We start from the raw sequence: 17,541 nt of genomic DNA, 5'->3' as shown, positions 1-17,541 counted from the left end.
CACCTGTATGACTGAAAGACTGAAAGCCGGCAGCTCCTGGAAGAAATATCATACATTTTCTCCCGAGTGCCACACTTTCAGTACGGTGGCCAAGCACCTTCATTACACTATCAACCTGCAAATTAACCCTATATCTGTGGGATAATGGCCTTATGACAGGTTCCCTATAACAATAAGTAGTGGTAATATGTAGGCCCATAAAACACCAACATTTCTATTGCACACATTGCATCACAAGTAGATGTAAAATATAAACAAATGCAGATTTTGAAGTGGATTTGCAGCCAAATAAGTACAAGAACATTTCTACCATTTCTACAGAATTCATTGCCCTAGGGCTCATGTATATTGCAGATCAATATGTTTTAGGTCCACAATATGCTCCCTATATTCTTCTACTACTATACATTAGTATGTCAGTCATTTTATATATAGGCATGCTGAGGTTTTTTGTCATGAATTTTATGAGAAAAATGTGTAAGCATACTTTTTTGAATGACCCATTATGGAGGGATTATCTCTAAGTAGTACTAATTCTACGGGATAATATGTCATACCACAGGGCGGTTCATAAAATGATATACCGTAAGTAGCTATAAATAGTGGAAGGGAAGTTGCCAATTATAACTATACAGTAGCTTTACTATCTGAAATATCTGAGCTTTAATACATTACTTTCCATTATATTTTACTATAACAAATACTATAATATATTACTATAATAAATAATAGCAACATTGAAATTACAACACCAAGAAGAAAAAGACATGTTATGGAAATCACAGGATGGGTAGACATCATAATGATATGCAAATGATGAAAAAAATGGAAACAACATTTTCAAAACATCTCGATTTATTAAATATCAAGTATGAGTGCCATGTGCTCAAATACACACACTGACTTGACTTGGCTGCCATCAATGAGGTTATTAATGATTGTCTCAGGAATGTTCTGCTACACTGAATGCTCTTGTACATGCAAATCATCAAGATCCTCTGCTCGCAGCTCCTATTGAAATTCCCAATGACATCCTAGATGTGGTCAATGGGAGAAAAGTCTGGTGAGGCTGCAGGCTATGGTAGCACGTTCATACGACATATTCTGAGGCTGCTCACAGTAATATGACATTGTCACGTAGGAAAACACATTCAAGAACTGCCCGTACCACTGATTCCATCAATAAATTTATGTAACATGTAGATGTTAGTATATCTGGAATGAAGACTAAAGGGCTCTGGCTCCAGTACTTTATGTCATAATCCCAGGAGTAGGACCAGTGTGGCGTTCCATCAGAATAGCCTATACATGCAGTTGCTTACATGGTATCCAGATTGAAACTGTGGGCTAGAATGAAGCATTGGAGGCTGAAATAGAGGTCTATCCTCTTCAGCGATGAATCCCACTTTTGCCTTGGGTGCTTCACTGATAAAGATATATGGGGTGATTCACTGACTAAAGATATACAATGGGGAAAAAAAGTATTTAGTCAGCCACCAATTGTACAAGTTCTCCCACTTAAAAAGATGAGAGAGGCTTGAAATTGACATCATAGGTAGACCACAACTATGGGAGTCAAAATTGAGAAAAGAAATCCAGAAAATCACCTTGTCTGATTTGGCAAGATTTATTTTTTATGGTGGAAAATGAGTATTTGGTTATTAACAAAAGTTCATCTCAATATTTTGTTATATACCCTATGTTGGCAATGACAGAGGTCAAACATTTTTTGTAAGTCTTCACAAGGTTGGCACACACTGTTGGTGGTATGTTGGCCCATTCCTCCATGCAGATCTCCTCTAGAGCAGTGATGTTTTGGGGTCGTCACTGAGCAACACAGAATTGTAACTCCCTCCAAAGGTTTTCTATGGGGTTGAGATCTGGAGACTGGCTAGGCCACTCCAGGACCTTCACATGCTTCTTACGAAGCCACTCCTTTGATGCTCTGGCTGTGTGCTTGCATTATCATGCTGAGCCATTCACGTTTCATCTTCAACTCCCTTGCTGATGGAAGGAGGTTTGCACTCAAAATCTCACGATACATGGCCCCATTCATTCTTTCATGTACACCGATCAGTCGTCCTGGTCCCTTTGTAGAGAAACAGCCCCAAAGCATGATGTTGCCACCTCCATGCTTCATAGTAGGTATGGTGTTCTTTGGATACAACTCAGCATTCTGTCTCCTCCAAACAAGATGAGTTTTGTGTCTACCAAACAGTTCTACTTTGGTTTCATCATAGCATATGAAATTTTCCCAATACTCTTCTGGATAATCTAAATGCTCTCCAGCAAATTTCAGACGGTCCCGGGCATGTACTGGCTTAAGCAGGGGGACACGTCTGGCACTGCAGGATCTGAGTCCCTGGCGACGTAGTGTGTTACTGATGGTAGCCTTTGTTATTGTGGTCCAAGCTCTATGCAGGTCATTCACTAGGTCCCCCCCTGTGGTTCTGGGATTTTTGCTCACCGTTCTTGTGATCATTTTGACTCCACGGGTCTTGTATGTCTTCCATTTTCATATTATTGCCCCCACAGTTGATGTCATCAGACCAAGCTGCTTGCCTATTGCAGATTTAGTCTTCCCCTCATGGTGCAGGGCTACAATTTTGTTTCTGCTGTCCTTCGACAACTCTTTTGGTCTTAACCATAGTGGAGTTTGGAGTGTGACTGTTTGAGGTTGTGGACAGGTGTCTTTTATACTGAAAACAAGTTCAAACAGGTCCCATTACTACAGGTAATGTGTGGATGACAGAGGAGCCTCTTAAAGAAGAAGTTACAGGTGTATGAGAGCCAGAAATCTTGCATGTTTTTAGGTGACCAAATACTTATTTTCCACCGTAGTTTGAAAGATAAATCTTGACAAATCAGACAAGGTGATTTTCTGGATTTGTTTTCTCAATTTTGACTCTCATAGTTGTGGTCTACCTATGATGTCAATTAGGGTATGTGTCCACGTTCAGGAAACGCTGAGTTTTTGACGCAGCGTTGAGCAGCATGCATAAAAAACGCAGCGTCCAGATGTTACAGCATAGTGGAGGGGATTTCATGAAATCCTGTCTCCACTATGCAGTAAAAGACGCATGCGGCACACCCGAGAAAACTCACATGCGGCGCGTCTTTTAAGAACGCAGCATGTCCTTAGGGTATGTGTCCACGTTCAGGTTTGCTTCAGGCTTTGGTCAGGATTTTATGCAGGTAAAATCCTGACCAAAAATGCACCTGAGGTCACTGGCAGGTCACCTGCGGTGTTCCTGCGTGTTTTGCTCATGGTAGCAACATGCTGCGTTTTGAAAAAACGCACCGCATGTGCGTTTTCGCGGCAAAAACGCATGCGTTTTTTAACGCATAGTGGAGTCGGGATTTCATGAAATCCCCTCCACTATGCTGTAACATCTGGACGCTGCGTTTTTGACGCTGCGGCTCAGCGCTGCGTCAAAAACGCAGCGTTTCCTGAACGTGGACACATACCCTTACATAGCAGAAAAAACTCAAGGACAACGCAGGTGACCTGCCAGTGACCTCAGGTGCAGATTTGGTCAGGATTTTACCTGCATAAAATCCTGACCAAATCCTGAAGCAATCCTGAACGTGGACACATACCCTTTCAGGCCTCTCTCATCTTTTTAAGTGGGAGAACTTGCGCAATTGGTGGCTGACTACTTTTTTTCCCCACTGTATGCTATATACATCTACATCTGTGCAGCCACATGCCCATGGGAAGCTATATAGATGAAATGCTTAGCATCGAAAGGGGTCACACCCCTGTTTTGTCCAAAGCATAAGAAAATACAGCAAAAAGCGTTAAAGCCATCACACTCACAGCCAAGCATTACATTGATTTGGTGGTGGAACCAGTGGTATGGCCATTTCTCCTAAGTATCCTAGGAGCCATTTTTCAACCTGACAATATCAGGCTGCATGTTGCTGGTGTTACTGTGAGCAGCCCATGCAGGCTAGATGGATTTGTCTCCTACTTCCCACATATGGAAGGTCATTGGTCGGCAACTGCTAAATGAGCTGCCGACAGTGGCTCTTGATGATTTGCGTGCCGATGTAATTGCATTTAACATGGCGGAATATTTCTTAGACATACGTTACTAACCTCATTTGTGTAAATGTGAATATTTCTGCGTTTGGCGCTCAGTCTCGATACTGAATATTAGAGATGTTTTGAAAATGTTATTTTCATGTTTTCATCATTGCATATCAATAACATATCTATCCATTCTGTGATTTTCATAATTCTACATCTTTTCCTTCTTGGTGCTGCAATTTCATTGTTGAGGAGTATAGGGGCTTTTATACTGCATTCCTAGAAACGTTTGTTTTTCGATAGTCAAACAGGCTGCCAATGACCCAACAAACAAGCAAAATGCTGCCCAAAAGGGCAGCATGGTGGCTCAGTGGTTAGCACTGCAGCCTTGCAGCACTGGAGTCCTGGGTTCAAATCCCACCAAGGACAACATCTGCAAGGAGTTTGTATGTTTTTGCGTGAGTTTCCTCCGGGCTTTCCAGTTTCCCCCCACATTCCAAAGACATACTGATAGGGAATCTAGAATGTGAGCCCCACCAGGGACAGTGATAATGTGTGCAAAAACTGTAAGGTGCTGTGGAATATGGTGACGTTATATAAATATAGAGATTATTATTATTATTATCATCATTTTCAGCAGCACATCATTCTGTGTAAACAGGGTCTGTGCTGCTGAAAACAATGTCAGCTTATGTGCACTGAACAATGTTTTACGGATCATTCATTGCACATCTGAAGCTGGGTCAGCCTTTTCAGGCTATTAATCGACTGCTGACCAACAAGCATGTTGCCGGTCCACTGTTATTTAACACTGCAGTGTGATTGAATCCTATGGCTGCGGCATAGCTTTATTTCATATGTCCACTCTTCTATGGTTCAGTTTTATCACTATTGTAAGTCTTGTCACGTCTAGTTAAGCAATGATGCCACCTATTGGTGGAATTGTTGTAAGCAACAGACCAGGTCTGCTATGATGCTTGAAAAACTTGGTTCATGGTCTCCTTCCCAAAATTCCCACTTCCCCTGCACACACATACTGTACACATACACACATAAAGACATTTATATTTGCTATTACATGTAGTAAAAGTTAACAGGACTTTCCTACTCATCTTTGATGAATGTGCCCTAACAATATCTTAGTAGAGTGATCGTCACAGAATACACCAAAAATAAAAAAATGAAATTTTTCAAGAATAAACAAATAAGTAACGGAAGCCAACACACAAAACATCTGGCTACCAGAGAGACCATGAAATTCAATACTCATTTTCCCATGGCAATATACAGTCTGCTGATAATCATTTAATATAAACTACATGTGACATAAAATTCAGATAATTATTGGATGGCATCTACTAGCCAGTGCAGACAACAGGATTTCGTTATCACTTATCCTACAAAACTAGGTTGATACATGGCTTTAAAAAGTAACTGTACTTTCAACAAACTTTTCAGAATAAGATGCCACAAGTGTGTACATGAAGAATAACACTGCATCTGACCATTATATGACTTGTGTTCTGTATTTCATCACTTTTCCTCTCTGCTGCCCTTATCTCATAATTTTTAATGGACTTTAAACTAGAGGTATGAGACAAGCTGCAATAATGTCTCCCATACACAGCAGTGCACTCAGAGAGGGATTCCTGCTGTACTTCATTAGTTAGCACACAGAAGCAACAGCAGCAGTACCAATGAGAAATATTTACAGCAGTACTGAGAAGTGTAGGTGTCAACCCAACACTGGAGTGAGGTAAAAGACTTGTTAGAAAGCTCAGCATAATCTTTATGTGAATGTCACAGCCACTATCCTGGCAGTCTGCCTTTTTGTGATAAAGATGAAATCGAGCTTTTTTTTTCAGAGTGGATAGTAAGTTCAGGAGATTGTGGATGAGAGGGTAAATAGAAAGAAGTGACTCTTCAGTGGAGAAGACAGCAGATTTCTCTGATAAGATATATCACAAACTTACTAATACCTGTATTAATGATTTAACCTAAAGTACAGTGACTGTTGAACAATCCCAGTATTATTATTGACAATGTACTGCAGCATGATATCATCTAAGTGAGATGCCAATCAAAGTAGATAAATGTCAGTGGTTCTGGGAAACAGTCTAAAGACTCATGCAACTGTCCATGGATCTCGGTTCGATCACATAATGTAATGCACGGACTGGCAAAGCCTGAGTGTTACACCATCATAGCCATTTATGAAGCTGTGACGTTCGGGTTGGAAAAGTAAGGTTTACACGGATATCTGCATGAGTCCAAAGGAGAAACTTTACCCTTTAGACTCTCCGTCCAAGGCATCTTGCCCAGCCAACTAGTCTCCTCCTTTGTACTAATAAGGGGCAAGAACCCCGAAACAGCTGTATGTAAGTAGAGATTCTAGCTTGGTTGTGTGCGTGGTAAAGGTTTTCAAAGGGTCAATGCTAACTTAAAAGATGCTACATCCTATAGAGCACAAGCCACCTTCTTCTCTTCCTCTGTGAAGAGGTTATTTGCATGTTTTATGCCCTAGGAAGTCTTGCATGCCCTATAAGTCTCCCTACGCTGACTTCCTTGGGGTATGTTCATACGTGACATTTTTGCTAAATTTTCTTCGGAGGCAAAAACACTGTCATTTACAGTACCATCAAAGTGAAAAGTTTTCAGCTCCCAGGCATTTTTTTTTTAAATTCCCGGCATATCAATTCTTTCTACATTTTTCACCCGTTATAATCAATGGCAAAAAAGCATAGCCAAAACTCTGGATTTTAGTGCAGACAAAATCTCTGAAAAACCCCAATGCTTTCTATTGCATTACAGGACAGGTAAATAATTACATAAGCTCTGCTACGTATGTTATTGGCAGAGCATACAATGCATTGTGATTCGTGTAAGTACACAGGCATTGTATAGACATAACTTCATTGTAAAAAATGAATTAATGGTTAATAAGCAGCTGTTGCCTTGCTTTTGCAATAAAACAGAGAAATGAACAATTTCCATTTTGAGACGTTTTGCGTGTTTGCTCTGGGGCATTTAAGGAAGAAATCACAATTGTTCTCCCTTTCCTGGTATGTGTTTTGCATGTGCTCAACACAATGTCACATGAGCTTTTTCCCTTGGCAGTCACTGATTAAACACCCACTGAAGCTGAAACCTAGCGTGTAGTTGTATTGGTGGGAGTCTCTAAAATGGAACAAACATGTGTTTTTGTGTGTGCCTTTTTAAATTACAGAAGAAGATTAAAGGCCTAAAGGCAAACCGTTTCATGCTTGCTATTAACCAAGTCTGGTGACCCACAATAATACCTGCTGTGCGGATGTGGTGGGAATGGTTGTGCTAGATTGTTTTGATAGATTCGAGATTCTTTTTCAAATCTTTTAGTAACTAAAACATAGTTAAAATACAGAGGAAAAAAAGGGAAAACAAGAACTGATGTTGACCAGCATAACAATCCATTAAAGACCGTATTCCAATCTGGTACAGTAATATTGTATTATTCAAGAAATACTATCAATTTAAAACTGGTGGATACTCTGACCTCTAGAACGCCCACCTATCCTGAAAGTGGTGGTGCTGTTCATGGTTATCCTCCTGTGCAGTTTCTCTGCAAAGAGGGTGGCTTTTTAGAGAACTGTTAAAAGGGGCCCAAGCCCTAAATTAGCTCTTTGTCCACCCCAAAAGTGCAACATATACAACTGTATGGCCTACAGTTGATTACGATGGAACGCTACTTTAGGTTTATATACCAGTAGTCTAACAGGACCTTAATTTGAATCAATGACTACAAGAAACTAATAAACTCAGTACTATAATTTGAAGTCTAACAGTGGCAACGTTCTTAGTTGTCCTTCTAGGCAGGGTGTACTTATTGTTTCTTTCTTGTATGAATTGTTCTCTCTGGCTGTGTGATGTTTTTCTGTTGTTCTGATGTATTCATTTAGACAGAGATTAATACTATGCCCGCCCCGTCACCAGATGTAACCTGAGCCCCTGATGTAATGTACCTGTTATTCTCTGATGTGTTTAATGCATGTTCACCTTCTTTCCTTTATATCACTGTTTTAATGAACAGCATTTCTGTATGCGCAATACCAGTCAATCAGATGGATATATTTTAGATGGAACATAGAAGATGAATAGATAAATAAATAGCTAGATGAATTAAAAAACAAGAAAAATTGGCAGCACGCAATAGCAAATTCCTTGCAAAATAATCTGGTGTCTTTGTTGGCCTATGTGAACAGGTAGCAATGTTTCTGCTCAAGCGAAAGTGAGCCTTTGTCAAGCTTTACTCTTGAGCCGAAATGTCCCCACCTGTTCACATGGGCCAACAAGAGATCGGGGTTCTGGTGCAGGAACACCTCTGTTGCTCTCCTCCACAAGCATCCAACACAACAGAACTAGTTGTACAGACCACTGCCTCACCATAGGCCTGCACTGTTCTATAAATGCGATAATTGTGACAAGGATCCAGGAAGGGTCAAAAAGTCAAAAGTCTATGTTGCTCACCTCCCGTCACCATTACGATATTTGCATGTTTGCACTTCAAGTAAAAGCCTGCAAATCTGGAATAAGAGTATGCGGTGAATTTCGTACTCCTGTTACCATAGGGTTCATAGTGCTGCTTTATCTTTTTTTTTTAAGGTAGATAGACAAGTAGATTGATAAATATGAAATGGATAGATATTAGATAGATAGATAGATAGATAGATAGATAGATAGATAGATAGATAGATATGGGATAGATAGATAGATACATAGATAGATATGGGATAGATTAGATAGATGGATGAATAGATAGATATGGGATAGATAGATAGATAGATAGATAGATAGATAGATCAGTATTTAACAAATGTGTATGACTCTAGCAGTCTGCATGACTTATGTAATTTGAGGCTCCTCTACATTACACAGGCCTTTTGTTTGGACACGAGGCATGATACTCACGAGGTTATTTGAAATGTGATAAAGAAGTTCTACCTGTTTCAGTGAGTTAGCAATCAACATGGTAGAGACTATTTAGTACTCTAGTTACACAGTGGCCCTGGAAAAAGTTTAACCACGTAGATGTAATAAGTGATTGCATTCTGTGTGTGTCAATCGCAAATCTCCAAAATATTAGAGTGCTGTTCCCATTTACTGTGGTGTTCAGATTTCTTTTAGAAAAATGATCAGATGAATTATTCATGATTAATTAGATATTGGTACATGTTGGTCGCTGATGAAGTAAGATTTGTGACATAGAGAACACCTCAAAACTTATGAGGAGCAGGGGTCGCCATACCCCCATCCAGCCCCATCCACTTTGTAAGGAACGCAATTGCCAAAAGTAGTAGCATTCTTGCACAACCTTGCACAAAGAAAGTTACAAAAATGTGACTTTTCAAAGCTCGCTATTGCCAGAAATGTGGCGGAAAAGCTTTGATGAATTGCCCCCAATATTCTTTGACGATCCATCTGGGGATCTTAGTCAGAGATTAAACTGGTTCAACTCTGCCCCATGGCTTGCTATTTCCAGGGCTGCTATAGGTGATTGGCAAGTCTCTCCCTATGTATATGCGAGGGAGAGACCTGTCAATCACCTGCAGCGGCGCTGGGAGCAGCAAACCATGGTGGTAGCACTAGGCTAGTCTGCTCTCCAGCTGTGGTCGAGATCTTCAAAGTGTATTCTCTCTGAAGCGCCAGAGCCTTTCAGAAAATAATATACCTTGCTGCAATTGAGTAAACAGGCTGCTATTCATGCTGCCCGCAGTTTGGGCACATTGAATCACTTGAAAGATTCCCCTTAAATTATCTAGTGTGCAAAAGTGTATGTAAATAATGAACATTTGTGAGCACTGCAAATATGATTATATTTGTATGTACCAAAATTGTCACTCAAAACTTACTGCTATAATTGGAATTCTGTTTAAAATTGGGCATCACTTACCATGGGGTTAATAGTTCCTTAAATGATTATTCTCAGCACTAAGCCCCAATCTTAGGATTGATAGGGGTCCCTGCTGCCATAACCCCATCACTACCACCACTTCTCTCCCCAGTGATCCACAAGTTATAGCCTATCCTTTGGAGGATTTGTGTCATCTCATCTATTCATGGCTGTGATGGAAATATCAGCATCTAATAGGCGACCATAGAATTGGGGCTCCCGAGGTCAGTTCTTGGCATTAATATTCCTGTCTCAGCCATAAACTGAATCATAATCTTGAAAGAAATGAAAACATCTGAAGGTCATCTATTTATCAAGCTTTCAAGCTTATCTTAACAGAAAGTGTATATATATATATATATATATATATATATATATATATATATATATATATATATATATATACACACACAGTTGTGCTCAAAAGTTTACATACCCCAGCAGAATTTTTGCTTTCTTTGCCTTTTTTCAGAGAATATGAATGATAACACCAAAACTTTTTCTCCACTCATGGTTAGTGGTTGGGTGGAGTCATTTATTGTCAAACTTCTGTTTTCTTTTTTTAAATCATAAGGACAACCCAAAACATCCAAATAACCCTGATCAAAAGTTCACATACCCTGGTGATTTTGGCCTGATAACATGCACAGAAGTTGACACAAATGGGTTTGAATGGCTACTAAAGGTAACATCCTCACCTGTGACCTGTTTGCTTGTAATCAGTGTGTGCTCATAAAAGCTGAGAGAGTTTCTGGGATCCAGACAGACTCTTGCATCTTTCGTCCAGCCACTGACGTTTCTGGATTGTGAGTCATGGGGAAAGTAAAAGAATTGTCAACGGATCTACGGGGAAAAGGTAGTTGAACTGTATAAAATAGGAAAGGAATATAAAAAGATATCCAAGGAATTGATAATGCCAGTCAGCAACGTTTAAACTGTGATTAACATATGGAAAATCAGGGGCTCTGTAAAAGCAAAACCACAGTTACATAGACGAACAAAAATGTTGTCCACAACTGCCAGGAAAATTGTTCGGGATGCAAAGAAAACCCCACAAATAACATCAGCTGAAATACAGGACTCTCTGAAAACTAGCGGTGTGGCTGTTTCAAGATGCACAATAAGGAGGCACATGAAGAAAAATGGGCTGCATGGTCAAGTTTCCAAAAGAAAGCCATTACTGCACAAATGTCACAAAATATCTTGCCTACTATGCACAAAACAGCACAGAGAGAAGCCTCACAACTTCTGGAACAAGGTAATTTGGAGTGATGAGACCAAAATTGAACTTTTTGGCCACGACCATAAATGTTACATTTGGAAAGAGGTCAACAAGGCCTGTGATGAAAGGAACACCATTCCTTCTGTAAAGCACGGAGGTGGATCACTGATGTTTTGGGAATGTGTGAGCTACAAAGGCACAAGAATCTTGGTCAAAGTTGAAGGAAAGGTGAATGCAGCATGTTATCAGCAAATACTGGAGGCAAATTTGCACTCATCAGCCCGGAAGCTGCGCATGGGACATACTTGGATGTGCCAACATGATCATGATCCAAAACACCAGGCCAAGTCGACCTGTCATTGGCTACAGCAGAACAAAGTGAAGGTTCTGTAGTGGCCATCTCAGTCTCCTAACCTCAATATCATTGAGCCACTTTGGGGAGATCTCAAGCACGCAGTTCATGCTAGACAGCCCTGGAATTTACAAGAACTGGAGGCTTTTTGCCAAGAAGAGTGGGCAGCTCTACCATCTGAGAAAATAAAGAACCTCATCCACAACTACCACAAAAGAATTCAAGCTGTCATTAATGTTAGACGGGGCAATACATGGTATTAAGAAATGGGGTATGTGAACTTTTGATCAGGGTCATTTGGATGTTTTGGGTTATCATTATGATTTAAAAAGAGAAAACACAGTAGCTTGACAATAAATGGCTTAAACCACTGACCATAAATGGAGAAAAAGTTTTGGTGTTATCATTCATATTCTCTGAAAAAAGGCAAAGAAAGCAGAAATTCTGCTGGGGTATGTAAACTTTTGAGCACAACTGTATATATATATATATGTAAATATATATATATATATATATATAAATATATATAGTAAGGAGGGAGGCTAATGGCCGCATAATCAATGGGAGGTATAAGTCACAGGGATGGCTGCTCCCTGCCGGAGTATTTTCCTTTAGTGCACGTAAGCACTAGGATGTCGTTTAGTGTACATGGATCCCTGTTGCCGGTAGCTATGAGAGATGGGCAGGTCTGGCTACCCACATACCTCACCTGTGGGTGTGGTTGCAGCCTACATAATGGAGACTGTTGTTTGGCATATGAAATAGAAGAAATACTGGAAAGAAACATTTCAACATTGTGGAAACAGCACAGATCCCAACAAAATCCTTATCACCTATTCCACTCAATTTAGTCTGCAATTTTATTAGGAAATAACATCCATAATCAAAAAATAGTTACCGATTTAAAACCAGGATCCAAAATTAGTTAACATTGTACAATAATACAAACATATGGATTGTGGCCAAAATAGCACCAACTTTAAGTTCTATATTATCTCCCAGTCTTTTTTAAAGGGTACTACATTTTCTACAGATACTTGTAAAAACCCTTCAAGTTTAGCCAAGTGTGGAAGCACAAGAAACTGTGAAAATGCACATAAATGTACCAGGTTCCATTAATACACTTTACAGGTCAAAATTTTAACGTCAAGAGCTTTAAAAACTGCAGCACTGCGGGTATAATTTATAGGATAGAATGTACATCATGTTAGATTCAATATGTGGGATGTACCACTTGACCCTTGAAGAAACATCTTAGAAGATGCAGTGAGTACTACAGCCATTAACATTTATGCAATATCTAGGCATGCATCCACTTTAAAATTCGCAGGCATAGAAAGGGTGTTCAAACTATTTAGAGGTGGAAACTTAAAAAGAAAAATTCTTAGTGAAATATTCTGGATCTTTAAATTAAATACAAGAACCCCTCTTGGTCTAAATGTAAGACAGGATATTTTTTCTCCACTATATATAATCCTTTGCTTCTTTATACTAGTTTTTATATATATTTTTGTCTGATTATCACGTTCTTAATATGTGTGTTTGTATCACTTGCACCTTGTGTTCATTGGCTGTCGATCCAACATGTGATCCATGGCAGGTGCTATTTAAGAAAGGTCTCTTAGGACATATTCACACCATAAGTAAAGCTGTGTAGAAGCTGAAACGCGTATGTCTGTAATGTGTATTGGAGAAACCGCCATATGTTTTAATGCAAGAATAAATGTGGAATATTATGTTCACCCAGTTGCTCATCACTGGAGGATTTCTTTTGATTTGCTTTTACAGATTCCTAATTTTCCCTACGCTTTGACGTGGTCATAACTCAGCTGAGAGGACATAAAAAAAGACAGACATAACTTGCTACAAACCCACCAATTGGATCATTAACATGAGTTCTCCAACAAATTCTTGGTGATCCCATGCTGCAGCCAGTAATAGGCTACGTTCACATTTGCGTTGTGCGCCGCAGCGTCGGCGCCGCAGCGCACAACGCAAACAAAAACGCATGCTAAAACGCTGCGTTTTGCGCCGCATGCGTCGTTTTTGCCCGCAAGTTGGACGCAAAAAAAATGCAACTTGAAGCGTTTCTTGCGTCCAACGCTTGCGGCCATGCGGCGCAAAACGCAGCACAACGCATGTCCATGCGCCCCCATGTTAAGTATAGGGGCGCATGACGCATGCGGCGCCGCTGCGGCGCCCGACGCTGCGGCGCTGACCGCAAATGTGAACGTAGCCATAGACAGTACAACAGAGAGGTTCTAGAAGGCAAACAGTGCAAAAGTTTTAATACTCAATTATAAAAAATGGTTTTTTTTCTAAAAAATACCTGCATTTAAATAACGGGAAAAAAATGTCCACAAAGGTGGACAGCTTCTTTAATTGTATGTAAATTCTATCTCACATATTAAATGTTCAAAATCTACTTTTTTATTTACAGTAAAAAGAAGCATGGGATCCTTCTTGTGAGAGACAGCTTGCTGTAATGCGCTGTTTGCTGAGCGTGTTATATATGAAGAGGACATTATCAACAGACGTGAGGACACAATTCGGCCTCCTGCCTTGAGCTGACATGCCTTGCTGGTGGAAGGAGGAAAATGGGAAAGGACAATTAGTTGCACTTTGCTCCTAGAACTGTGAAGGACTCTTACAAAGCATTGAAGTTTTTGCTTCCATTGCTGCAAATCACCTTGGACGTTGGCGTGATCATTACCCAAAATACACATGGTGTTTTCTTTGCATGTTTTCTGCTGTGGATGGCATGACACATGACCTGTTGACCTTCTAAAACTCCATGCAAAAGATCATAAATGCAAAGTAAATGAAGTAGTTTTTTCTTCTTCCTTCTAAAATCTAGGTTGAGATCTGTCTTGTTGGGTTGCAGTAAAATTTCATGCAGCTTCTGCGCACTCATACTTCCTGACGATCAGCTTCAGTACAGATGTTTTCAATATGTTTACTAGAGACATTGAAGAATATGTGATGTTTATAACTAAGCCTTATGTTGTGTACATACTGTCTTTGAAATATTGTGATCTAGTTTATTGCCTGTAAATGACAAATTCTATAATTTATTTAGACAAAATTAACTGTATACTATAGTTTTATGGATGAAAGAAATAAATATTTTGTTCTCAGTATTTTGTATTGCTGTCATATTGTAAAAATCAATTTTATTGAGTTTTATCTTTTCTTTTGGTAAGGTAGGTGACAACCACTAATGTAATCTTTTACACCCCTGTCCTGGTATTGCGGGCTTTGCTCCCTTCTCCTGAATTTGCTGCCCTCTGTTGTGCTCCAAGGAAGGTTTTGCAGGTTACCAGGTGTGGATCAGTGACAACATCTCCCTAGACCTATTTAAGGCCCATTGACACACCTGTGTCTAAGGATTGAGTTTCTAGATCTCTTGGTTTGGTGTGCGCCACCTTCAGTGCATACTGTGTTTTAGTTGCTCACACCCCTGCTGGGTTACACTTAATCCGTCCTGCTGCTCCTAGTTTCCTGAGTGTGCCAAGTGCTTGTTGCCCACGTGCCTTCCAGCTTGCTGTTTTAACACCCAAGGTCTGTGTACTAACCCGGACCAGGGGCTCCACTTCACCTGGTGGGCCTTGACATCACCACAGCAAATGTTATCACATACTGTACCTTGGAGCTGACAAAAAAGAAAGCCAATTGAAACAATTTTGACACCAGCATAAGTATTATGTTTATTGTGTTGTCAGACTCAGGAACAGCCTTAGAATGAATGGTGCACTGTGAAAATTTTCTCTTCTGAATAAAACACTGTGATGGGGATAACAAACACATAATCAGACATGTTTGTACATAAGAAAAGCTACTGTCACAGCTCTGTTATTTGGTGTCACAAGGACCAGTGGCTCCTTCCTTGTCCCTAACGCTAGGGGCGCCCTAGCTCGCCCTGTTCTCCAGATTACTTCTGATGGTAAAGATGCCAGGGCCACGTACCTTGCCTTAGCTCCTGAATCCGCCCTCAGTCTGTACCCTACCTTCACCCAGGCAAGAGGGGAGTAGTAGCATACCGCAATACAGCAACTAGACTAACAAGGTAATACGAACATGGATACAGGAAAATACCAGTCATACAAATATACACACATAAACAACAAAAGTAAACACCGGGGAGTGGAGTATGGGTTTAAACCAAAGTAGGACAAGAAGGGGAATTATCTCGCAATTAAAACGCAGCAAAAGTTACAGATAAATCCACCAAACACTTTCTCGAATAACAACCACCATCAGCCTCCAGCCATGCAGCATAAGCTAGCTCTAACAATGAGTACTAGCCAGGAACTAGATTATGTAGGAGATGGGAGTGACTAACAGTGCACAGCAGAGCCTTAACCCATGAAAGCTTCCAGGAGCTCTCATCTCAGCAAATTAACCCTTTCACTGCTAAAAGAAATTTACACAGTTTAATATGAAGGTGAAGTGCTTCTAATCAGTGCAGGAGTAAGAAAAAGCTGACCCTACAATCTTCTAGCTCCTCTCTGTCGTGATAAACCCATGACAGCCACTACACAGTGTATAGAATTGTGGTCTGCTTCTCTCCCAGCTGCTGCAGGATCTAACAACTGAACATGGGGTGACAGGAGTTAGACACAAAAACAATCTTATATTCATGACTAGTGATGAGCGAACACTAAAATGCTCGGGTGCTCGTTGCTTGGGTCGAGCAATTTGTAATACTCGGGTACTCGACCCGAGCAACGAGCCCAATGTAAGTGTATGGGAAACCAGAGCATTTTTACCGTGATCCCCCGGGGGTCCTTTGAAGGTCTAAAAACATCTGACAATGATGGAAACAGAGCTCAAATGACATGGGAAGATCATGGGGAATGCCCCTGGAAGCATTTCTGACTCCCAGGTCAAAGCTTTGAGCAATGTTGTCAGAGTCGTACGCCATTTTTATAGGCGCACCCAAAAACATACAAAATCTAAACCAAAATAGATTTTCCTGGAAAATATGTTAATGAACATCCTTTCAAGGGTAATGAATTATATATAAGGCAAAATAATTAACCCAAAACAAAAATGTACCTCCACCACTTGGGCTATTATTATATAGTGGTTCTCCTATACTGTTATTGCCTATGCAGTGAGTGGCTGGGCTGCCAAAAATTAGGACACAACCCCAATACCTCTTTCACGAGACGTACAGGAAGGCCTCCTGAAAAAAATGTTCCCATTATAAGAAAGTGGGTCTCCTATAATGTTTGCCTATGCATTGAATGCAAGACCTGCCCTGCACCAATGTAACACGCACCCCAATAAGCCTTTGAGCCCACGTACTGGATGGCCACATGAAACCAAAGTTCCCATTTTTTTCATTTGGTACTGCCATACTGTTTGCTTATGCATTGAATGCAAGGCCTGCCCTGCACCAAAGTTACACGCACCCCAACAACCCATTGAACAGATGTCCTGGATGGCCACATGAAACCAAAGTTCCCATTATTATGAATTTGGTACTGCCATACTGTTAGCATATGCATTGAATGCCAGGCCTGCCCTGCACCAAAGTAACACACACCCCAATAAGCCTTTAAACCCAAGTACTGGATGGCCACATGAAACAAAAGTTCCCATAATTAATTTTTATTTATTACCATAAAGTTTGCAAGGCCTGACCCAAATTTGCACGCACCCCAATCCCCCTTGGAAGAAATGTGGAGGAGGGCCTTATAAAAAATGTTTCCCGTTACAAAGGAGCGGGTCTCCTATACTTGGAATAGCCGTACAGTAATTGTATGGGCTGACAAACATTTCCCCCTGGGGGTACACATCAACATAGTTTGTAAACTTTTTTTTTTTTTTTCGGGCATCATAAACACCCTGGAAAACAGTAACGTGTTTCCTACAGTTGCTGCTGGGAAGGTGCAGGTTTTTAGCAAAAATATGGTGAACGAGTCGTTGGATGAAGTGATAAGGAAAAGGGGCATGGTGACTACAGGAATGTGAACATACAGGATTAATAACAAGCGGTGACT

At 40.4% G+C, this 17,541-nt stretch overlaps 1 protein-coding gene across 5 annotated transcripts in view; it reads left to right on the top strand.

Moving 5' to 3' along the window:
- The window catches only part of PIP5K1B (phosphatidylinositol-4-phosphate 5-kinase type 1 beta), a 166,688-nt gene extending 152,015 nt beyond the window's left edge, over positions 1-14,673 (top strand). For 3 of the 5 annotated variants that reach the window (XM_077249077.1, XM_077249078.1, XM_077249080.1), the window contains one exon: positions 13,974-14,673. In XM_077249077.1, coding sequence (XP_077105192.1) covers positions 13,974-13,976 — 3 coding nt within the window. In that variant the 3' untranslated portion in view covers positions 13,977-14,673. The remainder of the gene's footprint in view (positions 1-13,973) is intronic. The other 2 variants (XM_077249075.1, XM_077249076.1) reach the window with 1 other exon arrangement.
- Positions 14,674-17,541: the final 2,868 nt, after the last annotated feature.

Source organism: Ranitomeya variabilis, chromosome 1, assembly GCF_051348905.1.
Source record: "Ranitomeya variabilis isolate aRanVar5 chromosome 1, aRanVar5.hap1, whole genome shotgun sequence".
NCBI classification, from domain to species: domain Eukaryota; kingdom Metazoa; phylum Chordata; class Amphibia; order Anura; family Dendrobatidae; genus Ranitomeya; species Ranitomeya variabilis.
The sequence above is the reverse complement of the archived record's forward strand: the minus strand, read 5'-3'. Positions and strand labels throughout refer to the sequence as shown.